Genomic DNA, 25,653 nt, shown 5'->3' with positions numbered 1-25,653 from the left:
ATGCAAAGAACAGACTCATTTGAAAAGACCCTGATGCAGGGATTGAAGGCAGGAGGAGAAAGGGATGACAGAGGATGAGATGGTTGGATGGCATCACCAAGTCAATGGACATGAGTTTGGGTAAACTCCGGGAGTTGGAGATGGACAGGGAGGCCCGGAGTGCTGCAATTCATGGGGTCACAAAGAGTCAGACATGACTGAACAACTGAACTGAACTGAACTGAATGCCTGAGTAATAGTCCATTGTGTATATATACAACATCTTTATCTCTTCATCTGTTGATGGACATTTAGGTTGCTTCCATGTCTTGACTATTGTAAATAGTGCTACTATGAACCTTGGGGTGCATGTATCTTTTAAAATTAGAGTTTCCATTTTTCCTGGATATATGCCCAGGAGTAATTTTGCTGGATCTTATTGCCACTCTGTTGTTAGGGTTTTTGTTGTTGTTGGAGAAACCTCCATGCTGTTGTTTGTAGAGTGTATACCAATTTACATTTCCACCAACAGTGTAGGAGAGTTCCTTTTCTCCATATCCTCTTCTAAATTTGCATTTGTCTGCATATGGTTTGGGGTTTTCTCTCTTAGGTCAGGATTTGTATCCTTGTTGTCTTTCTTTTTTATTAAGGAGAAGGTTGTCCAGGTTGCAGTGAAAACATTGCTGAATGAGAACTTGCGTTCTGGGCCATTGTTTTCATTCATGGTAATATTATAATTGTGGGACTGAAAAGAATCTTGTCACCTCTCATACATGACCTAGGGCAAGACTTTGGGTGAGTCATTTCAGAATGCTAGCTGTTTCAGAATGTGCTCTGTTTCATCATGTTCTAAGGGATGATGATTACATTAGTGACCATCTCTGTACATTGTCCTTTAAAAATAGTATGAAGAGCATAGTGGTTTGGGGGGTGCTGTGCTGTGTGTGCTTAGTCACTCAGTCATATCCAACTCTTCGCGACTCCATAGACTGTAGCCTGCCAGGCTCCTCTGTTCATGGGAATTCTCAGGGCAAGAATACTAGAGTGGGTTGCCATGCCCTCCTCCAGGGCATCTTCCCAATCCAGGCGTATAACCCAGGTCTCCCTCATTGCAGATGGCTTCTTTACTGTCTGAGCCGCCAGGGAAGCCCAAGAATACTGGAATGGGTAGCCTATCACTTCTTCAGGGGATCTTCCCAACCTAGGAATGGAACCGGGGTTTCCTGCGTTGCAGGCAGATTCTTTACCAGCTGAGCTACCAAGGAAGCCCTTGGGGGTGGTAGTGGATAGCATCTGATTGAATCCATTTTAATATTTCTTTTACTTACTGAACAAAAGAACACATTCTCTCTCTAAACACAAAGTGAGAAATCTGAAAGCTCTGATGACTTGTTCAAAAAGTAAAGTCCATTATAGTAAAAGAATTATGGGAATATTCACTCAATTTTATTTTTATTCTGATCTACAAATAGTAGAGGTAATCAAAGTGCAGTGGATATCAATCAGATGGGGATTTTTCTTTGCTCCGGTGAATTCTTTTGTCAGCCAATTTGATGGTATCTGCAGGCACCATCTTACACTGATGTGCTCCAGGGTCTCTTTAGAATGAAACCGATGGGAAACAGCCTGTCAGTGTCACCTGGGAAGTGGGGAAACTAAACTGTGACAGCTAGAAAGTGATTCATTCCCATTCGTTTGCTATCAGTTCAGGATCTGAATGAAGGAAGGAAAAAGGGAAAAAGACAGTAGTAATAACAGGAAAGAAAAGTTTCAAAGTCATTGGATTTTTGCCCTTGACCCAGATAGCTAACATACTTACTTCTGTGAAATATAAGTTATGTCAATAAAATATGGTGTTTTGATAGAGTGAGAAGTATTCCAGCTTTATTTTGTGTCTGCACCTCAACTGCTCAACAATACCCAATTTTTGGCATCTGAATTCCATAATACAGTTGGTTTGAAGGACAAAAACCTACAAAAATTACCAGGAAATCATACCGATGTTTAATGCCACATGTGTTTTCATTGGCAGTTTTAAAATGAATGAGAGGGAAATCACTAACTAAAAATCTATGGTTTAGGACAGTTGAAGACAGAATGTTACATTTATATGGCTTTTACTATAGAGAAAGGAGAGACTTCCCTGATGGTCCAGTGGTTAAGACTCTACGCTTCTAGTAGGGGGCGAGGGTTTGATCCCTGGGCAGGGAACTAAGATCCCACATGCTGTGCAGTGTGGCCAAATAAAGCAGTCAAAAGACTATAGTATAGAGCCTCATAATAATGTTGTGGAAGTTGAAACTCCAATACTTTGGGTATCTGGTGCGAATAGCCGACTCATTGGAAAAGACCCTGATGCTGGGAAAGATGGAAGGCAAAAGGAGAAGAGGGCGGTAGAGGATAAGATGGTTGGATATCATCACCAATTCAATGGACATGAACTTGGGAAAACTATGAGAGATAGTGAGGGACAGGGAGGCCTGGTGTGCTGCAGTCGTTGGGTCACAAAGAGTTGGACGTGACTTAGCGATTGAACAACAAAAGCAATGCTATGAGAAATTAGGGTTATTAGTGTTTTGAGTGTGAGGCAAGCAAAACGCACAGTGACTTTGTTGTGCACCACCAACACAGTGGGCAACAGCATGACCAGGATGGGCTGGATACAATGCTACAGGTAGATCAGAGCTTCTCAAAGTGTCATCCCAGAACCCTGGGGGTCTCCAGGACTCCTGCCATTCCACCAGGTCACACATACTTTTATAATAATAACAAACTGTTATTTTCCTTTTTATAAATGTTCATCTCTCAAAGAGAGTACAGTGCCATTTTATATTAGAGACTTGAGCATCCTTGGATTTTGCCATCTGCAGAGGTCCTAAAACCCATCCCTGTGGATTCCAAGGATAACTCTATACAGAAGAGTTTTACAGAGGCTACATAATGTGTTACAGTGTCTTTGTTCTCATGCCCAGCAGACTATATGCTAGTGAGTTATCTTGGGTTTTAAAATTTTCTCAGTTTTAATTCTTAAGATGATAAATACAGATAAAACCCACATAAACACAAGACATTTAAGAGTTTAAAAGGGTCCTAAGGCAAAAAAGAAAATTTGAAAACGGTTGTTTGAGATGGATTGCTAAGCCTAGTATAATTGTGGTTTCATTTAATGCCAAAAACACCTCTAGCAGGCAGGTTCTGTTATCACCCTCATTGAGCATATGAAGTGACTAAGGCCTGGAAAGGTTCATATCGTGCCAAAGGTCACATAAGTAGTAAGCTGCGAGATCTGAATGTGATCGCAGGTTTATACTACTAATTCTTCTGCTGACTGTGCCACCAGGCACGATGCGCCTCTCAGAGAAGCACCAGGAATGGAATGGCCTATATTTGACACTAATGTTTCAGAAGAAGAACTAACTTCTAAGAACCTCGGTGCTCCTGCTGGGCCCCAGAATATAGAAAGAAAGATTCTCCTTCTGGACGGTGTAGAGCAGAGACCACATTTCTGTTGAGTCCAACCAACAAGTGTGTTTGATTTGTCTTGTACAGTATGAAAAATCAAACAATTAGGTGTCATTTTTGTAATCTGGGAGTTTTCATTGAAAAAACAAGTTCAGGTTGCAGGCTAAACTGAAAAATTGAAAAAAAAAAAAAAAAAAACCCAACTCGACTGGAATGGTATTGCCACAGGGCTGCAGTCAATTACAGATTATGTCAGCTGTTTTTTTGTCTTTTTTTTTTTTTTACATGAAGCACGTGCACTCTAGTTTGCCACAGACCTCACCACCCCATAGATCATGACCTCCTTTATGTTACCTATTTTAGGTGTTGGATTGGTGATGTCTGGGGATGTTCTGTCTTCTCCATAATGTTTATAGCCAGTCCGTTCTTAACTTACTTAAAAATATATTGACAGTAAAAGGGAAACAATACATCCCACTCTGAGCATCCCAATCTGGTTGTAGTAAAGACCTCACTGACAGTGCTGAACAGACAAGAAGTTGCTTTTTTCCTTACTAAAGCCTGAAATTCTGATTCATTTAAAGAATAAGGATCTGCCAGTGAATTAACATTTATTTTTAAATGTGCAGCCCTTTCTTTTTTAAGTGTAATAGTGAAATAAGCACATTACACCCATTGCCCTCATTTGATGTTTATTTTAGTAATGTCTATTGTCCTCATCATTATCATGTCTGGACCCTTTATGAAACTTAAAATGTTTCTGTGCACGTTAGATCAGTCATTTGAAAGAATTTGAGATTGTCAACTAAAGGACTTCATTAGCCTGGGCATTTGGACAAAATTATTAAATTTCAAATTCTTGTACTTAAAATATCTCACCATTTCAGCAGTGCCTATCAGCCATTATCATAATTTTAAATATATATCTGTTTGTGTTTTCCTTCCTTTGCTTCACCCCAGACTCTCAGTGTCATAAAGCTGACAATTGTATCTACTTGCTCACAATGTGCATTCTTTGCCTGGAACGGCATTTAGCACATAATACCATTAAATAATGGAATGAATAAATGAGCAAATATACAAATACACCAGTTGTGTATATGATAAATGTATTCTTCTTTAGCACCAAGAATTACATTAAAAGATTTTCAGTGAAAATTGTTATGCTTCCTAATTTGAGGACTAAATTGGGGAGGTGTGTATTTCTTAATTTCCATGTAAATATGTATTCGAAAGTGCCTCTGTGGATATATGTATTTTTCCTTTTCTATTTCGAATAGCTCCCCCTTTTCCTGATGCAAGGTCAGGAGGAAATTTATTTATCTATCCAGCTAAGAATAAGATGTACCTTGAGACCTGGATGCAAGATGAGACTGCTGAACTCGAAAGTTCATCAGGGACTCCCACATACTAAAGGACACTCTTTCTGTGTTTGGAAGGGGCCAAGTTACTCATCCATTAGAAAAGTCTCATGTGTAGCTTTTAGGCAGTGTTCTCCAAAGAGGGCATCTAGCTCTTAGCCTATTGCTGAAAGAGAAATAGCACTGTCTATTAATACTACTGGAACTAAAGATGAATAGTGAATTGGCCTTGATCTGACAGCGAGTTTGACTTTGATAGCTCATCCCTTAAAAAAGGTTCTTTTATATTTATGAAAAAAAGGCATGACGTCAAGCTGGGTGGGATGGGGGGCGGTTGATATCAATATTTAAGAGCAAACTTGTAGGGCTTCCAAAAAAAAAAAAAGCCCTTTGTGTGAACTTTTTTTTTTTACATGCATAACTAATTAGCTTAGGTTATTATAAGCAGGGCTGCTGTGATGAAGTTTCCGGTGGTGTCTCGGGACACCTTGTTTATAGTGCTTTCTCTATGCCAGTCTACGAATTGGAGTTACAGAAAGTAGAGGGAACGAATAGTCTACTGTTTCTTGTTGGATTGGGGCCACCTAAAACGTGGTTATGCTGGAAATGCTAGAATATAATCACTATCAGGTGAGCTTTATTCTTATATTCAGTCTCTGAAATGTAATTCATAAATTGAGTGTTTCACCTTTTCGTGTTATTGTAGTAGACACACAGTTTTCAGTTGGTACGTGTCTTCCTTTTTAATGTTGTTTATTATTTGATGCCATAAGCAGTAATCCAATGTAGTTTTGAACAGAGTAAATATTAGTAGGATTTTTTTCCCTCTTGTGCATGGCTGTATTCTCCCCATGACTCCTATTCTTAGCTCATAAGAATAAATTGTGTTTCTCAAGGAAAAAGTGACTATATTGAGTATCATTGATTTTGTTTAAAAGCTTCGTATTGTCTATTAATGTCTTATGAGAAACAAGGTGAAAATATACTGGTGGCTTAAAAAAATGCCTTTAAAAACATATCCAAAAAGAAAAAACAAACAAACACATCTGTGGAAGTGTTTTTTGTGTTTGAAAGAAACTACTTCATGTGGAACTGCTTTTTATGTTGAGTTTAAGATCTTAATTAAAATGTTGAATACTCATGTCCCAATGAAAGTGGGAAGAATTAATCTGCAACTGGTGGATTTAATCATCAGAATGTTTCTGTTTATGTTCTACAACCATTTTATAGTTGTTTCTAAAGGAGGTGGTTTTTTTTTAAAAACAAAACAGAAAGCTATTATATTTGCCAAAGAAAACTGAAATAAGTTATACACCTTCTTCTAGATTATTGTTTTGATCTTAATAAACTCTTTCAGATATGTGTTAGAAAATGTTTACCCTACAGATGGTTGCAGATTTTTGGCTATTATGCATGAGAAGAAGGGCACAAGGTTTTAAAGAGATGGACTGTTAATTAGCAGGGAAATGAAACCAGGCAGAGTATTAACCCAAATCCGAAGAGTTAGCCTTTAAACTTCAGTAATAGCAAAATCCATTAACACAGTGCCTGGTACCTAACAGGGGCTTAATAATCTATTCTGTTAACGGACTGGCCTGTCTCATGCTTGTGCCTGAAAAGAAGAGCCGTCCAAAACTCACCAATAACGGCACTTTCTTCTCTTCCCTCCATGGCTATGTTCAGGTGCAGACCCACCTCGAAAACCCCACCAAGTACCACATACAGCAAGCCCAAAGGCAGCAGGTAAAGCAGTACCTTTCTACCACTTTAGCAAATAAACATGCCAACCAAGTCCTGAGCTTGCCATGTCCAAACCAGCCTGGCGACCATGTCATGCCACCAGTGCCGGGGAGCAGCGCACCCAACAGCCCCATGGCTATGCTTACACTTAACTCCAACTGTGAAAAAGAGGTAATTCATGTCTCCTCCCCTCTCCTTTCTCTTACACTGAATGACTGTCTGTTGGATCTCCCTCCTGCACTTGATTGTGGACTCTAGTCTGTCCGCGTGGCCACCTTCACCGGCCTTTGTCCCAGACTCCCCATGCTAGCTGTCATCCTCTAGCCTCTTGTCCCTGTCACTGTCACTGGGTTATTGGGTTATGGCTCCAGGCAGGGGACTTGGCCCCCTCGGAGCAGAACCTGGAGGCGAGGACCCTTTTTCTCCTATCCCGTTTCTGCTTGTTAGCTGAGTGTTCTCTTCCATGCCTTTCCATTTACAAAGCGTTGAAAATGCAGGGAGAGAAGGGAAGGTGGAAAAGGGATAGTAAAAATAGAAAAGGTGTCGGACAGGCAGTTTAGAAGTTCCGCTTGCTGTGAATGTCTGGAATATTATTTTTATTTCTTCCTGAGCTGGAAAGGAAAAACAAAAAAAGCACAGGGTGTGCATGGCTGGATTGAAAGAATATATAGTACATGAGAATCTAACAGAAAAGCAAAGATTTCCTTGCTGGGTGAATTCGGTTTCCTTAATAAATTGCTGCTGCTGGTGAAAGCTGCTTTTTATAAAGGCTGGGTTGGAGACAAGACTCAAATATACCTCAAAGCTAATTGTGGCACCAAAATTTGAAGCATACCTAAAAGGCAAGTTGTGATTTAATGCCTGTTATTTCCAAATTATGAGATGATGAGCATCATTTTAATGGAGTTTGATTGTCCTCTGAAATGTTCACGTGATTTCAGAGGTAACCCTTCTGAAGTTTGGTTGATTTTAATTTCTAGAGGGACTAAGTCTTCTCCCTTTTACCCAAACCAACCATCTTATTTTTCTCTGTCCATGCTTGTCATCTGTCAGACTGATTTGATGGAAGTTCTTCCTTCATTATTTCATTTCTTGGTCACATTCCACTTTACTGGAGAGCTTAGTTCATCTTGTTGCTACACCATCAACCTCATGTGAAAATGTCACTGAACAGTCATTTGCAAATCCAAGTCATGGGCTGATTTTGCTTGTGTTTTTGCAGGGATTTTATAAGTTTGAAGAGCAAAACAGGGCGGAGAGCGAATGCCCAAGTATGAACACACATTCACGAGCATCGTGCATGCAGGTACTGAATGACTCGGCAGCCCAAGGATATAACACTTTGTAATGAGGATCTATATTTGTGGCTAATCACACCTTCCTAATGACTTTGGATTTTTGCCCCCACCCCCACTGATTTTTTTTTTAAATCATTATGTCTCATGATTTAAAAACTACTAGGGAAATGATACTAAAATGCATTTTTCCCTGAGTTGCTATAAGGTGTTAAACTGTGCTAAAATACATAAATTTTAATAAATAAGATGTAAACTGCTGTACTTCATTTAGATACCATTATCAAAGTATGTTATACAAATTTATGGGTTAGCAACTTGGACAGAATATCTGTAAAACCAAGATGTGTGTATGTGTGAGATCTATATAGTTTTATAAAATGAAATCTCATGGAAAATATTTTTGGAAACTTTATTTATTCATTTAATGATAATTCATGAATCTTTTCCCAAGCAATGAAAATTTCTTCTGTGACATCCTGTTTAATGGATATATAAATTATGTTACATCCATTTATTAATTATATTTGTATATTTTAAATGAGTGCATGGATATATAAGAGGAAGAAAAAAAATTTTTTTTTGCTTTTTATCAACATGTATGACTCTTTTCATAAGAGAACAAATTATTTAAAAAATTCTCTCACACCAAAGCCAGTAATTTCCTTTCCCTGAAAAAAAAAAAAAAAAGATTAAACATTTACAAAGAAAGGTTGCTCATAAGTCTTCTGGCCCATTTTCCAGTTTACCAATTCACTTCGAAAGTCATCTGTTAAACAGGACATACAATTGGTATACCTGGAAAGGAAACAGTACTGGCAGTTACTCAAAACTGACCTCCATTTATTCTTCTCTGGAGTTACTCAGTGACACTCATTTTTTGAATGTATGCTGTATGCTTGGCACTGTGAGCACTTCATATGGTTTGTCCTGAAATCTCACAAGAATCCAGTAAGGGCATAGTATTATTAACCCCATTTTACAGATTGGCACACTGTGACTCTTAAAGATGAGGGGCAGTGATCCAACCCAGAAAGTGGGAGAACCGAGATTCTGACAAGCGCCATGATGTTGAAGCCTGTCTTCTTTAACTATGGCAAAGAGGCACACAGGAGCATCCCTCTGAGTTCTGAGCTTTCACTGTGTACTTGTGAAGCACTATTAAGACCCAAGCAGGTGTTTGCATGCTCGCGCACGTGCGCACACACACACACAACACACAACACACACACACACACACATACCAAGTAGATCAAATACATAAGATGTTTACGAAGAAATGTTTTCACAGACTTGTCTTTGCAACTGCTGCAATGCACATGTAATCACTGTTGTTTATTATCATGACTGATGTTTTGGTACTTTAGAAATAAAATTGATCTAGAGGGAATGTCAGCTCCACGACTGTAATGATAACCTCGTCCTGGTGCTCTCCTCCGGGAGTGCCAAGCACACTGGCAGGCATACAAGGAGAGACTTAGTTTACAAGTCATTGTAAGGTTACTGCAGGGCTAACCAGTGGCCTGGGAGCCACAGCGCCCCCCACATCCTATGGGAACAAAGGGTTGAACAGCCATCTGTGGTTTTTTTTTTTACTCCAAGGAGGGTGTGGGAAATGTACTGGATATAAATTTAGATGAGAAAAGGAAAAGGCAGCTATCATTCAAGATGAAGTTTCCTGGTTCCTCTTTCCAGTTTAGGGCAGGCAGTTTTATATAACAATTGAAAGCATAGTTCAAACTGTGGCTCTAACCCCTCTTCGATGTGTGACTTTGGGCAAGCTGCTTCTCATGTATCTCACCTGAAAAATTGCTGTAATAATAGCACCTGTTCTGGTAGGGTTATTGTCAGGGTAAATCAGTTAGTCCATAAAAAGCCCCGAGCCCAGTGACTGGCACCTAGTAATCACTCACTATGTGCTGGTTGCATGTATCATCCTCCTCATCACCCATTAGCATTAATGGTCTTCAGTAATGTATTCCTTTGAAGAGAAAGAGGACAGTCATCTCTTAGACTCTAACTAAAGAGTGTTACTTCTTTAGATCAGGAAAGACCATGGATCTCTCTTTGGATTGCTTTGCACAGTTTTTGCTTATATCTCTCTCTCTTCCATTGCCTTTTTCCCTCAGATGGATGATGTAATTGATGACATCATTAGCCTAGAATCAAGTTATAATGAAGAAATCCTGGGCTTGATGGATCCCGCCTTGCAAATGGCAAATACGGTATTGGTGATATTTTTATTTTTCTAAAAAAAAGCTCGAGATATTATTTCCAGTGTTTTTTCCCTGTTCCTGAATTTTCAGTTTCTCTTTGCAAGTGATTCTTTGAGAAGTTAATTCATGAGGCAGAGAAATATCTCAAGATCACAGATAAATGACTCAAACATTAGAAATTAAGAATTGCTCGTGAGTTTATCAGTAACCCCATGATAAAGCTCTGCATTCCCTGGAGTCCAAGTTCACTTTCAATAACATGCTAGGTTTTCTAACTCCCATCCGCGTCTGATGCCTAACTTGTATACTGCTGCCGAGGGAAATACTGTGTGTTGTGTTATTTACAGTGGTTTTCTGGTCAGCCTGAAAACATAATACACTTTTTAAAGGAGATCCCTTACTATTGACAGGTGATTAAGTGATGTTCAGTTTGCCCCATTTCAATGGCAAATTTATTCCAATTTTAGTTCATTAAGCAGGGGTCATATTTGCTCTTCTCTGTTAAGTATTCCTGTCTGCAGTTGGAGCCTTGCCTGTAGAGTTTATTTTCTTTCACTCCTTCCGTTTGCATCTTTCTTGGTTCTCGCAGGAATTCCTTGAGTCATGTTGGGATTCTCTCATTGCCCTCCATTTTAGGGTTAGGAAAGGTTAGCTTGTGTTGCCCTAGGTTATACAGGTCAGATGTGTCAGAGCTGGGACACAGTACATCTTTGAATGCCTGCTGCTGCTGCTGCTAAGTCGCTTCAGTCGTGTTTGACTCTGTGCGACCAGAGCCCATATGCGACTCTGCGCGTCCCATAGACGGCAGCCCACCAGGCTCCCCTGTCCCTGGGATTCTCCAGGCAAGAACACTGAAGTGGGTTGCCATTTCCTTCTCCAATGCGTGAAAGTGAAGTTGCTCAGACGTGTCTGACTCTTAGTGACCCCATGGACTGCAGCCTACCAGGCTCCGATGCCCTTGGGATTTTCCAGGCAAGAGTACTGGAGTGGGGTGCCATTGCTTTCTCCGATTTGAATGCCTAGTCCCATCATTTTCTGTTTTCTATTCAAGCAATGCCATGAGACTGTCATATTCTTTAGTAATTAGTATGTTTTGGGGGGTATACTATTTTTATTAACATTTAAATTTCACCAAGAGTTCAAGAATATGCTAGCCTTCTGTTCAGATTTTTGAAATGAAAATAAAATGGACAAACAGCTTTAAGGATGCAATATATTTAAGACTGCATAATATACTCACCAGCTGGACAATCTAGGGGTGGTGTAACTATACACTTAGGAGACAAGCCCTGGAAGTGGAGGAAGAACCTACCATTCAGGACTAAACAGAGGACTCTGGTTGCTGACAGAATCTCCCCTTGACTTCAGGCTTGACACAAACCGAGCAAATCTATCAGTATTGCTGATAGATTTGACACACTTGACACACACTCACATGATACAAACCAGCGAGTTCAGGACAGTTACAGGATAGATTGGCCAGAGCTGGTTCGGATTGTGGAGCCAGTCTGAAGCAAGCAAGATTGGTTGGAGGATAGAGTCATCTTTTAAAAACCACTAATTTACGGGGTTGCAAAGAGTCGGACACAACTGAGAGACTGAACTGAACTGAATTTCTACACAAGTTCCTAAGATGCTTTTCCTAAACAGGGTAGTAATTGGTTTTTAAAAGAGTAACTTCCATGGTGGTAAAAAGGGTGAAAGGGAGTTGTTGGCTAGTGGTTATAGAAATTCAGATTTGCAAGATGAAAAAGTTCTGGAGATGTGCTACCCAACAGTGTGAATACACTTAACACAATGGAACTGTACACTTAAAAATAATTAAAAATGGTGAATTTTAAATCATATTTTTTTAACCACAGAATTTTTTTTAAAGACTAAATTCCAATGATAAATTTCCTGGGCAAGGGAATGTAGTAGCTTTTACTTATTTATACCAAAATCCCTAGAAAACCAATTTTTTATAGTTACGTTTTCTTTTCTATCTTGATCCAGTCCTTTAAGTCACCTTCTTGAAGTCTTGAGGAGTAAGACTCCCCTCAAAACCTCTGAGTTTTTTCTAGATTGTTTAGTTTTGTCAATTTACTGCCCGTTTAAACTCACCCCCTATTTTGAAAGAACTAAATATTATTTCTAACAAATGTTTCCTTGCCAAACTCGTCCCACCCTCTCTCAGCCCTGGGTCAGCTTCTGTGGAACCCTCTTACTTTCAGCTTTATGCATCCGTGAGGCAGACTGTGCCTGTCAGTAGTCAGAATCCTAGGACGAACAGGAGCAAAAACCTTGGAGGAGCTTGCGCTCAGGAGTTTATAATTTTTACATATAATTTTTACATATACCCATGGGGTCGCTAGGAGTCGGACACGACTGAGCGACTTCACTTTCACTTTTCACTTTCATGCATTGGAGAAGGAAATGACAACCCACTCCAGTGTTCTTGCCTGGAGAATCCCAGGGACGGGGGGAGCCTGGTGGGCTGCCGTCTATGGGGTTGCACAGAGTCGGACACGACTGAAGCCACTTGGCAGCAGCAGCAGCAGCAAGTCATTTCAGAAGAACTTTGCTGACAAGGGTGGTAATTTTCCAGTGGCATCAAATGGATACCTGTGCATACTCAGGAGAACTATAGGATTGACATGATTCTTTTAAATTATTTTTTTTTTTTAAATTTTCCCCAGTGATGAGGACCTCAGATGTCATCTGATCTAACCTAGTACTCACTGCCTGAATTTCCTCTTGCACATCCTTTGTATTCCCCTTCAAAATATCAGGCTTTCAGCTTCTTGAAAGCTTCCAAATCTACACTCACAAGTGAAGCAGTGTAACACAGTGGTTGGGAGTTGAGGATTTACTGTCAGACCTGGATTCAAATCCTAAGTCTGCCGTTTACAGCCTGGCCTTGCACATTACTTGGTTTCTTGAAGTCCTCCATTTCCTTATTTGTAAAATGAAACTGATCATTGTTTCTCCTTGACATGGTCATCTCCTAAATTATGAATTGTTGTTGTTTAGTCATTGAGTCCTTTCCAACTCTTTTGTGACCCCACGGACTGTAGCCCACCAGGCTCCTCTGTCCATGGGATTTCCCAGACAAGAGTAGTGAATTGGGTTGCCGTTTCCTTCTCCAGGGGATCTTCCCAACCCAGGGATCAGACCCCTGTCTCCTGCATTGGCAGGCAGGCTCTTTACCACTAGCCCCCTGGGAAACCCTAAAGTATGTACAGCATTTAGCATTGGAAACATAGCTTGTTCTCAACAATGTCTAAATTATTATATATAATTTATTATAGTTTAAATAATTTTGATAGTATTTTATCCACGTGATATTCACTCAGCACCTGTAATATGCCAACTCTACATTAGAATAATATCATATTCAATAATGGAAATATTTCTCATAGTGAGTCTCTCTGTGGATGTGGATCCCAGTTTGCCCCGTGGAAAACTTGTCCTTGTGACAACCCTCTGAAGACATGACCTTTAGACTGAATACCCGTGTCCCCTCGGTCAGTCTACGCTGGAGTAGATATCCTAGTCCGATTGCTCCTGAACTCACTTTAAGATTGATTTAGCCTTTATTAGATGCCTCATAGAAGAAGGCAATGGCACTCCACTCCAGTACTCTTGCCTGGAAAATCCCAGGGACAGAGGAGCCTGGGGGCTGCAGTCCATGGGGTCGCTAGGAGTCGGACACGACTGAGCGACTTCACTTTCACTTTTCACTTTCATGCATTGGAGAAGGAAATGGCAACCCACTCCAGTGTTCTTGCCTGGAGAATCCCGGGGACAGAGGAGCCTGGGGACTGCAGTCCATGGGGTCGCTAAGAGTCGGACACGACTGAGCGACTTCACTTTCACTTTTCACTTTCATGCATTGGAGAAGGAAATGGCAACTTACTCCAGCGTTCTTGCCTGGAAAATCCCAGGGACAGAGGAGCCTGGGGGCTGCAGTCCATGGGGTCGCTAGGAGTCGGACACGACTGAGCGACTTCACTTTGACTTTTCACTTTCATGCATTGGAGAAGGAAATGGCAACCCACTCCAGTGTTCTTGCCTGGAGAATCCCAGGGACGGGGGAGCCTGGTGGGCTGCCGTCTGTGGGGTCACAGAGAGTTGGACACGACTGAAGCGACTTAGCAGCAGCAGCAGCAGCAGCAGATGCCTCACATGTGACCAGTGCTGGGTGAGGTGCTATGGATGCAGATGAGTCAGGTCTCCTCCCTGGTCTCACTGGGCTTACAAGTTTAGAAAAGGAGACCACTTCAGACTTTGAATGGAGAAGGATAATTCAGAAGCAGAGAGACCATCTCAGGGGAGTCCGCAGATAAGAAAGAATCCCCAGGGCAGATTTTAATTAATCCCCAGTCAAGAGAAGAGTAACCTGCAGCGCCCTCAGGGGGCACTGACCTTGTCCTGGTCCCCATTTCTCTTCTGTGTTCTCCACATCAGAGCTTTCCCGCAAGAAACTATTTCGGCATTTTACAACTGGCAGAAAGGCACGGTAACACAGAAGGTAGGAACACAGACTCTCAGCCAGACATCTGAGTTCAGTACATACTCTGGAGTGAGTTATTTGTCTTTGCCTCACTTTCCTTCACTGGAAAATGGGGATAATAATAGCATCTAAAACAAGAGAACCTATGCCATCACTAAATGTTAGTTACTAGCTCTTATTCTTGATAAAATTGGGTTTTAATTGTTAGAATTAAATAATAGAACCAACTACAACTTACTAACATTTTAATGTTTTCCCCACAGTGAAGTTTAAACTTAATATTCTTTATGTTGGGCTTTTTTTTTCCTTTTAGTTGGTTCTTTGAAATGGTCTATTTCAAGTTAACTATTTTAAAAAATAAAGTGGAAGGAACACTTAGAGAGGAAACTATCCTAGAGAGGAAACTATCCTAAGGGAATTGGAGTCTAGAAATAACTATTCTGAGAGCACAAGGGCCCTCTTGTACCATCGCAAACAAAGAATAAAAGTCCCAGTTTACTTCTGCTTACAGAACTTAATTGATATTCAGAGAAGGGGACCATCCAGGGAGAGAAAAAATAATAACATTTTGCAATTATCATTTACTTGGAAAAATATTCATTTTGGTGGAGCAGAACATGGAAAAACTCGATTCAGACAAAGTTTAGGGAACATACGCACACGTGTCTGCCTTCTCTTTATTTGTCCTAATTGGACTGTGTCTTTTACTGTCCAAGGTACAGCTCATGCACTGGAAGTGAAATCTTGTCCATCAGGTTAATGTGCTGGATAAAAACCCCACAAAGACACAATATATTCATATTAACAGAAGGTGTGCTTGCTCTTCCTTAGCTTTTAAAGTGTTATTTTGACCTAGTAATGAAGTTACCTGTGTTTATGGGGGAATTTTTCAAAATGAGAAAGGGAACCACTGAATCTTTTCCTAAATTTGCATGGCTAGGAGACTGATTTTTAATTAGAAATCCATATTATTTTAATCAGCCTCCCTTTGAGTAGCTTTCATAAGTAACAGCTGTTAATATAAAGAGGCTAAGCCATCATTTAGAGCAGTCTTTCAACCTTGGTACTGTTGACATTTGGGATGGATAATCCTTTGTTGTGGAGACTGTCTTGTCTGTTGTAGGATGTTTAGCAGGATCCCTGGCTTTTACCCACTGGGGGCCATTCACACCTTGCCATCTCACAGTGACAACTCAGAATGTCTCGAGATAGTGACAAATGTCCCCTGGGGAAAAGGGGCAAAATCACCCCAGTGGAAAAAGATTTGGAATATGGAGTAGTCACTTGAGCCACACATATCCCCTCATTTCTGTGCTTAGATCTGCATTGCAATCCACGGGATGTTTGGTAATTCATGTGGCAGATAGTTCTGTTAATCAAAGTGAAAATTAGTTTGACTGCCCAAAAACTGTGACTTCCCTGGTGGCTCAGACAGTAAAGAGGCTGCCAGCAAGGCACGAGACCCAGGTTCGATCCCTGGGTCAGGAAGTTCCCTTGGAGAAAGGAATGGTAATCCGTTCCAGTATTGTTGCCTGGAGAATCCCCATAGACAGAGGAGCCTGGCTAGCTGCAGTCCATGGTGTCACAAAGAGTGGACATGACTGAGCGAAAAAACCGTAGACAAAGAATATACTTTCAGGAAAACCTCATCGGACATGAATTTGAGCCACTTTGAGAAATAGAGAAGGACAGGGAAGCCTGATGTTCTGCAGTCCATGGGGTTGCAAAGGGTTGGATACAACTGAGTGACTGAACAATGAAACATAGTTTATCAGTCACTTTAAAAGCAGGTACTCTGTTTCACTTGTGCCTGCCTCTTCAGTCATGTTCGACTCTTTGTGACCCCCATGGACTGTATGTAGCCTGCCAGGCTCCCCTGTCCCTGGAATTTTCCAGGCAAGAATACTAGATTGGGTTGCCTTTCCCTTCATCTGGGGATCTTCCCCACCCAGAGATCAAACTCGCATCTCCTGCGTCTCCTGCATTGGCAGGCAGATTCTTTATCACTGCACCACCTGTTTCACTCACTTTATCTTGTTTACTTTTTACAAAACCCTGTGAGATGGGTGATATGACTGCTACTTTTCAGAGAGGGACATCTCACCTCACAGAGTTGAATATCATTTGGCATGTCAGAGGCAGCTTCTAACCTGAGTCACTGGTTCCTTAGCCCAGGATGTAAATGACTGCACCATTCATTTGTAAATTTGAGTACCCACAGTTAGTGAGCAACTGGGTTTTTATTTGCTCAGGTTCATTTGGAGATTAACTGAAAATTGCAGTTTTGATTATTGGTTATTTGATTATTGAAAATTATCAGCAGGTTGATCCTGCTCTCCTCCCAATAATACGATTAACATGCAATGTGAACCTCCTATCAGAAACCTGCACTCAGAGCAATACCTTGATGTTCCTTTTTGTAAAGTCAGCATGATAAGTTACAAAGATTGCCTTCTAACCTCTGTGCCTGGCTCAGAGTAGGCACCCACAAAATTAAGTTTTCCTCAGCAAAATATCCCAGCAGGCTCTATGATGCCCACTCCTAACCAGCAAGATTGGAAAAGCTGCCGAAGCGAGAAATCTTTTCAAGAACTCTCCAGAGGGTTATAAGCTGCTTTTTCAACTGGAAGTAATGATGTTTGACCTCAGTGGAGTGCCCAATAAGGCGTCTTGTTCCAAAGATTTTAATTCATCTCTCTTTTTGGTCAGCCCTGCTGTCAGTCCACACAGTCTTCTCTGTAGTTTTTAACCCCTACTCAATCCATTTCTCAGAGAAGGCGATGGCACCCCACTCCAGAGCCTGGTAGGCTGCAGTCCATGGGGTCTCGAAGAGTTGGACACGACTGAGCGACTTCCCTTTCACTTTTCACTTTCATGCATTGGAGAAGGAAATGGCAACCCACTCCAGTGTTCTTGCCTGGAAAATCCCAGGGATGGTGGAGCCTGGTGGGCTGCCGTCTATGGGGTCACACAGAGTCGGACACGACTGAAGCCACTTGTTAGCAGCAGCAGCAATCCATTTCTTTCTGAGTTCTCCCCGCTTCCACCCGACTTGCCCATCCCTCTCTCTCTCTCCCCTACTCTTCTGTGTGTGTCTCTCTTCCTGTTTCCACCCGCCCCCTTGTGTCTTTCTTTGTCTTATCTCCAGTTTTCAATTCTTTCACCCTCTCTTTCTCTTTTTGTGAGTCTGCATTTATTAAGTATATGTACACATAACATCTTCCTTTAGATTGTGGTTAGAAAATATATTCTTATCCTGGAGAAGTTGATAATAGAACATATCTGTTCAGTATCAATCCAGTGATAACTTAGAGGTTTTTTTAAAGTTAGTTGTGTTTATCACTTGCCTATTATTTATTCCTAACAAATTATCATAATAACACAGTTGCATGCTTTGCACACAGTTTGCACATGTGATCTTTATTTCTCAAGCCATGGAAATAATTGTTTTTAGCTTGTGGCATTGAATCTCAAGTCACATTATTGGTTTATTAATACCAGATGAAAGTGAAAGTGAAGTCGCTCAGTCGTGTCCGACTCTTTGCGACCCCATGGACTGTAGCCTACCAGGCTCCTCCCTCCATGGGATTCTCCAGGCAAGGGTACTGGAGTGGGGTGCCATTTCCTTCTCCAAGGGATCTTCCTGACCCAGGGATCGAACCCGGGTCTCCTGCATTCCAGGCAGACGCTTTAACCTCTGAGCCACCAGGGAAGCCCATTAATACCAGATAGTTCTTCCCAAATCTGAAATTCTAGAAGGACAGGAAGATAACTTGAGCAAACTCCAGTAGACAGTGGAAGACAGGGAAGCCTGAAGTGCTGCAGTCCATGGGGTCTCAAAGAGTCAGACATGACTGAGCGACTGAGCAACAATAAAGGAGGAGGATAAAGATACCAGCTTTATAACTTTTGACTCTCTGACTCTACAATGCTATATCGAGACATTTGAGCCTCTTTCACTTTGCTGTATTAAGTTGGACAGGAATAAAACTAAACACAGGGCAAGGCTGACCTGAGAAGATGACCTGTTTCATATTAAACCACTAAGACAGCTAGTAATCATAGTCATTTTTTTATCAGTTCCTTAGCTAGAGGCCCTTGAAATATGGTTCAAGGGCATTTTACATTATCACATTTTCATATGTATACGTATAGTGAGATATGTGTAATCCATTTCATATGCATAATTTAGATGCTGTCTTCACAAAGGAAGAAAAGACTGAATGGAGAAGAGAGATGTGCTCTGCTGATCTGTCTGTTCGAACAGCCCCCAACCCCTAGAGCAAGTGTCATATTAACCTGTTGGAAAACATCTTCTTCTCTGCAGTCTTCCCCCATCTCTCTATCTAGGGATTTAGCTCATAGAGTGTTTATTTAGAAGTCATGACAGGAATATGATACCTGGTGGCTCCCAATGAGAGGAAACACATTTGATTCTATCTTTATTTCATGGTATCTTTTAATCTGTATGTTAGTGGTTATTTGAAAGAATGACACATGCTATATTGTGATATAGCCTCTACCAGGTACATCTGTATTACTGAGTATTTTAATCATACTTAAATGCTACTACATTTACTTTTCTCAGATTAGAGTAAAATTCAGAGTGTATAGTCAAGTAAAGGAAGGGCTTAAAGACATAAACTCTCACCTGGTAATGATAGTTTCAGAAATTATTCAAGTTGAGCTGGAAATGGGAAGTTTCTGCTGTGGAAGTAGTGAGATCACTTAACTGTTTTCCAGCAATTAATACTTAGACCTTTATTTCAGGGAGTGGGAAAAGGAAATGTCTTGGATCTCATATGTTTATAAAACTGAGTATCAAACTCATAGCAGAGAGCTAGTCACAGGGAAATGTATACGTACAAAGGGAAGTCATTGTTGGGATAAAACAGATTCACTGCTTGAAAATATTCAGTTCAGAACAAGAGACAAACACTCTTAAGCTCGTTTGGAAAGGCTCAATATTTCTTTTTTTTTTTTTTTAAGTGTTAACATTTTGTTCTTTTATGAAAGTCAGTGGGCTCCCTCTTGTGGCTCTGTGAAAGATTTCAGTTTCAAGGAAAATACCTTTTTAGTATAATAGTAAGGATATCATTTCTTTTCCAATAAGAAAACACTTTTCATTACTTTTCTTTGTAGAGAGAGAGAGGAAGAAAAGGAAGGAAGAAAGTTGACTTTGATGCAAAACCTGACTTGGCTACAAAGCTATGCCACATAGAACATGACTTATAATAATAATAGCCAATGTTTACTGAACATCTACCATAAACTACTAGATGCTATAGATAATGAGTTCACCACATTATCCTTGGTCTCAATGCTCGTGATACACCTATCAGATGGGTTGTATACTGATTTGATGTGTGTGAGATTCTGCCTCCTTTCCTGTCTTTAAGGGAACCCCTAAGGAGACCATATACCTGCAAATGGGTGAAATGGCAAACGTCTCATTTCCTGTATTAACAAATATTTTTTACATGAAATCATTTCTTTTTTTAAAATCAGTTTTTATTGGAGTATAGTTGCTTTACAATGCTGTGTTGGTTTCTGCTGTGCCGCACAGTGAAGCGGCTGCCCACGTCCCTATGTCTGCTGCCTTTGGGACTTCTGTGCCATTCAGGTCACCACAGTGTGTTGGGTAGAGTTCCCTGTGCTCCTCAGCATGATGTTCTCATTGGTTTTCTGTTTTATACTTAGTATCAATGATGTATATATGTGAATACAGTCTGGAATAGGATAAGGGTTTTAGCTGACTAATTTAGGAATCGTTCAATGATTCATTTCCATGACTGTTTTTTTCTCTTTCCAGTTACCTGTCTCTGGAAACTTGATTGACCTTTATGGAAATCAAGGCCTGCCACCCCCAGGCCTCACCATCAGTAACTCCTGCCCAGCCAACCTTCCCAACATAAAAAGGGAGCTCACAGGTAAATTCTCAGCAAACGTGCCTCTCAGTGGAGGTTTTCTGTTCGTGTTTTGTTCAGCAAAGTTATCCAAGTAGTGATCTCCAGAACTATTTCCAACTCACACACTTATGTTTTTAGGTCTGTGCAGTGGTTAAGACATTGAGCTATGTTTTAGCATGGGGTTTTTATACTTGAAAATCCTGGTTTCCAGTATTACTTGAGATGCTGGGAATCGGGTCCCCGTTCCTCCATGACTGCCATCATTGAGTCTGTGGCCGCTGTCCCCTTTGGGGTGAGAGCAGAACACTCCCAGTCTGGATTTTTCCTGGCCCTTAGTAGCATTTGAGTTTGAGAACTCTGATCTGAATTTTCCTTTGACACACGTTCAGACCCACAGTTGGGACAGACTGAGGACATGTTTCTTACTTCTTAAGATGCTTCCTGTTACTTTTGCTCTATAATGTGCAAAAGATTCACTCACAGAGTGAAAAAATAATTTATCAAATGGAGCAATGGGTATCGTTTGCTCTTGAGGCAAGTGTGAAATTAACCTGTTTCGTCATTTTTGTTTAACGCTTTAGGGAAGGCATTTTACCATTAAAACACGATGAAACTGCATTAGAACTGGCATTCTACCCTGCTGGATTTTATGGCCTTCAGCTCATCCAAACCCTTTTTATTATTTGATCCTTGTATCCTACAGGATTCGGTGAATAGACTGAGACTATGGAATATAGATTTGGTGCAAAAAAAAAATTCCTCTTGTATTCAAGCGTATCTTTGAAAGAACAAAAACAAAAGTTCAGAAAATTGTGGCAGGAGAAAGACATTTTAAAAAAAGACATTGATTTGGTTTTTAAAAAGATGATTAATACATAAAAACCATCAAAAGCCAACAAACACATAGGTATCGTACCAGGAAGTAATAATACAATGAAGCTTTAGAAAACATAGCTAAATGAAACTTGTATTAAATAAGGATAAAATATGGTTAGAGTAACATGCATAAAATTCTTGAGTGTAAAATAGGGTTTCGAATTATGTATATGATTGTTTCTTCAGAAAGAAAACCACAGCAGCAAGGGGAAAGAGGATATAAGAAATGGGTGAAGAGGGTGTACATTTATTAAACTTTTTAAAAAAGCAGGTATAACAGACACTATCTCTAGAGTCACTGGTATCTTAGACAATGACCAGTCCAGTCTGGACAAGGGTAAAATGGCAGGAAAAGAGTAAAGGGACAGGAAATGAGGTTCTGAACACTGATAGCTCAGGAAGCAGCACACTATACACAAAAAAGAAGAGGCTTACAAGTCAGCAAATCTGACCTAATAATACCTAATACATTATAATAATATAATACATATGCTATAAATTATGCAACAATATCTATTTTTAAATACAATTCTGGATTATGATAATGTAATGTTTTTATATCACTTCTGAAAGGAAAGTAACAGAGGTTCCCGAATCCCCAGGATTAGTCAAGCAACCCAAAGTTCTTAAATAATGAGTTCATTTCCATGAACCAGTTAGAGATCCAGTTTGGGAGCTTCTTGGCTCAGTTTCTGTCTCAGTGTGTTAACACATCAAAGAAAGACTGAAAAGTGCTATTTCCTGAAAAGGAAATTTGCCTGCTGACAATACTCTATTGACAGCAACTTCTCATAATCTCTGGTTATTGATTTTTTTGTTGTTCATACCTGTCTGTCGTTCCAGCTTGTCAGACATTTTTGTTACTGGTCTTCTACCATTTTGTAGAAGCTAAATGTTTGCATTTATTGGATATATATTGCTTTTGAAAAAAAACAAAGTCTTTGATTCAAAGTTAAAAATTTTTAAACTCTGTTTTTATTTATAGTTAAGTCAGATAAACATCCATTTGTTTAGATAATGAAGTGTGTTTTTTTAATTTACACCACTGTGTTCCTTGAAAAGTTCTGGTTTCTAATGACTTCATTCATGTGCACAGCGTGTATTTTTCCCACAGAGTCTGAAGCGAGAGCATTGGCCAAAGAGAGACAAAAAAAGGACAATCACAACTTGAGTAAGTTGGTTTTATGTTTATTACATTGGAGTTGATGTTCCCCCTTATATCAAAAAGTTTCCAGGCATTTTGAAGGGAAATTGATTTTACCTGTTAAAGGTATATTTTATGGAAGAAAATTGTTTTTTGAAGAGTCCAAAGTATATATTTTGCCTCATATTTTAATCTCAGATTAAAGTGAATTATATACACACACATACACACACTTGTTTTCAGTATCTTGAGGACTGGTTTTTTTCTTTTTTTTGTAAGAGGGAATTTTGATCCCTGACTACCCAATTATAAGTTGCTCACACTGGAACTTAACTAACAAAAGGGGATTATGGAATCACCTTCTCCATTGAGATTTAAAAGAAAAAAAATGAAACATCTGGAGGAGAGTCGTTGAGTGAGATGAGGTAGCCTACCAAATTTCTGACTTTAACTGTGATTTTAAAAAAGGTCTTCTATAGGAGAAGGCAATGGCACCCCACTCCAGTACTCTTGCCTGGAAAATCCCATGGACGGAGGAGCCTGGTAGGCTGCAGTCCATGAGGTCACTAACAGTCGGACACGACTGAGCGATTTCACTTTGACTTTTCACTTTCTTGCATCGGAGAAGGAAATGGCAACCTACTCCAGTGTTCTTGCCTGGAGACTCCCAGGGACCGGGAAGCCTGTTGGGCTGCCGTCTCTGGGGTCGCACAGAGTCGGACACAACTGCAGCGACTTAGCAGCAGCAGCTAAGCATCAGTAGAAAAATTGCCATTTGTTGTATAACTTTCTATGAGGAAGTGATTTTTAAAAGGTTAACAGTACTGTAAAATAAAAATTAAAAAAATTTTTTTTAATAATTAAGCATTAAAACAGAAAAAACAGAAGTCTTCTAACATTTAAAATTACTTTCTTACATGCTTAATTTACTCTTGATCACATCTTTATGCTTTTTCCTATGAAAATTCAAGATTTTTATTACATAAGCAAGTTCAAGAGGCTGCAAGAAAAAAAGGATTGGACTTGGAAGTAGAAAATTGTGAATTTCTCATCTCAAGATCCTCTGTCCTCTTTTTCCTAAATTGATTTTTAAGGATGAAGTTATGTATGAATACTTTGTCCATGTAAAAATGATAGGATAAGCTCACAGTTCTTCTCTGAGCTCTAAAAATAATCATTGTCGGTTTTTTTGTTCAATTTGTTGTTTGTCTTAGCAACCTTTTCCTGTGTATTTAAGAATACACACCTTTATGCATGCAGAGATTATAATAGAATGATTTTGTCTATGATTTAACACAAATAGTCTCATATAGATGCCTGGTTTTTTACTCAACCGTGTGTCCTAAAGACCTTTTGCTATTACTTCTCTAGATCTATCTACTTTTTTAAAAAATGGTTGCATGGTACTCCACATGTGACTTGTGATATTTAGTCATCCTCCGACTGCTAAGTGTTAGTTCTGTTTCCAGTTTCTCCCTATTATAAACAGTGCCACAGCGAACATTTGCAGACATGGCTCTCTGTGTACAGCAGAGTTAGTTTCTCCAGGGTGAATTCTAAGAAATGGAATTGCTAAGTCCTTAGGGGAAGGCGGTTGTGTCTGTGTGTTTTCTTTGAATAGATCCTGCTCTTCCCAGTTACCCTTTCACTTAGAAGAAACTTTTCTCACCTATTAACCAAGAGATTTTGACTAATATTTCTAAAGTCTCTTCTGGTTTCCAAGTAACTTTACTCTAAGATATTTCTTCTTTTAAAATACATTAGAAATCAGATAATGAGGCAGTCTCTAAAGCTTCTCCAAAACTGAAATGTGGAAAACTAAGTTGGATGTTGGTAAAAACAGTATCTGCCTTTACTTTGTCACCTGGACTCTCAAGTTCAGGGCTGTCTGTAAAGTGCAAACATTATCAGCTCCAACTCTGAGGACAATAAAGCAGTCTTAAGATTTCATTGAACCGTTAGAAATTAATACTCAAGGTTCACTTGCCCATTGCCTTTCCTCTTCTAGGAATTTATCTTGTAAGAGTTTCTGACAAAATGGGCTAAAGATTACATTCATTTATTCATGCATAGCTACTTCTTGAGCCCCATTATGTATAAGGCACTTTTCTACAGAGGTGAACCAGACCGACAGATTTGTCTCCTATCCTGAGAAGCTTACATGTGAGTCAGGGGCAAACAGAATGGGTGAGCAAACAGCTTCATGCAGATGGTGTTTTCAGCACAGGCTAAGTACTGTGAGGGGAATAAAAAGTACATGCGACCACTAGCAAAAGTAGTCATTATACTTTGAAAAAGAAAGACATTGGGAATAGTCTAAATATTTATCAGTAGCGGATTTGTAAAAAATAAATTATGGTACATCCTTATAAAGGACACTCAGTGGCTCTTAAGAAGAATGGTGTTGGTCTGTTTCATCTGTCTACAACGAATTACTGAATGAAGAGAGCAAAACAGCACAATGATATGTATAGGATCCCATTATGTAAAAGGAACACTCTGTGTATGCGTGTGTGTGTGTGTGTGTGTGTGTGTGTGTGTGTGTATTTAGAAGATCTAGGAGTCAGCCTTGTCATTGCCAATTTCCTCAGGCATATAGATGTTGGATGGTGTGAAGAGTTGTTTCTTACTTTTTTCTTTACACACTTTGGCATGTTTTGCCATTTTTTTCAAGCTGATATCACTTTTATAGTAAAAATATAGTTGGGGGGAGGCACTGAATTAAAAATAAAATGTAGTACATACAAATGTTGATGATAATAGGTGTCAACAGTACACTGTTAAGTGAGAAAAGATAGATGCAGAATGGGTTTTCGTGTAATTCTGCTTTAGTGATGTTATACTTTATTTGGTTCATGGTTGTTGGAGGCCTAGTGTGTGCTAGGCTCATATGGGTACTTGGAAGACATCAATGATTAAGCATATATAAATAAATAGAAACATGCAAATGTTAGATGGTAGACAGCTGTATGATTAAATGAATGAATGAATGAATGAATGAAATATGTAGATGTTAGATGTCAGAAAGTCCTATGAGGAGGCAGAGTGCAGAGAGGGAAGTAGAGTGTTGGGATGGGCATGGGAGGAGGTGGGTCCCTTCTAAATAGGCAGTCAGGGAGGGCTCACAGGTAAATTTGAGTCACTACTGGAGGAGGGTGAGGGCAGAGCCTTTCAGA

The 25,653-nt window shown here is 39.8% G+C and overlaps 1 protein-coding gene and 1 non-coding gene across 9 annotated transcripts in view; one reads left to right on the top strand and one right to left on the bottom strand.

Moving 5' to 3' along the window:
- MITF (melanocyte inducing transcription factor) overlaps positions 1-25,653 on the top strand; it is a 228,783-nt gene that overhangs the window by 187,099 nt on the left and 16,031 nt on the right. For 7 of the 8 annotated variants that reach the window (XM_019984614.2, XM_019984613.2, XM_070776328.1 and 4 more), the window contains 5 exons: positions 6,486-6,713; positions 7,765-7,848; positions 9,967-10,062; positions 20,361-20,478; positions 22,448-22,504. In XM_019984614.2, coding sequence (XP_019840173.1) covers positions 6,486-6,713; positions 7,765-7,848; positions 9,967-10,062; positions 20,361-20,478; positions 22,448-22,504 — 583 coding nt within the window. The remainder of the gene's footprint in view (positions 1-6,485; positions 6,714-7,764; positions 7,849-9,966; positions 10,063-20,360; positions 20,479-22,447; positions 22,505-25,653) is intronic. The other variant, XM_019984618.2, reaches the window with a different exon arrangement.
- On the bottom strand, positions 18,188-18,260 carry TRNAS-GGA (transfer RNA serine (anticodon GGA)). The gene has a single exon. It is a non-coding gene; the product is annotated as a tRNA-Ser (tRNA).

This window comes from Bos indicus, chromosome 22 (genome assembly GCF_029378745.1).
Source record: "Bos indicus isolate NIAB-ARS_2022 breed Sahiwal x Tharparkar chromosome 22, NIAB-ARS_B.indTharparkar_mat_pri_1.0, whole genome shotgun sequence".
Classification (NCBI taxonomy): Eukaryota; Metazoa; Chordata; class Mammalia; order Artiodactyla; family Bovidae; genus Bos; species Bos indicus.
Note: the sequence above shows the minus strand (reverse complement) of the source record. Positions and strands in the feature narration are given on the sequence as shown.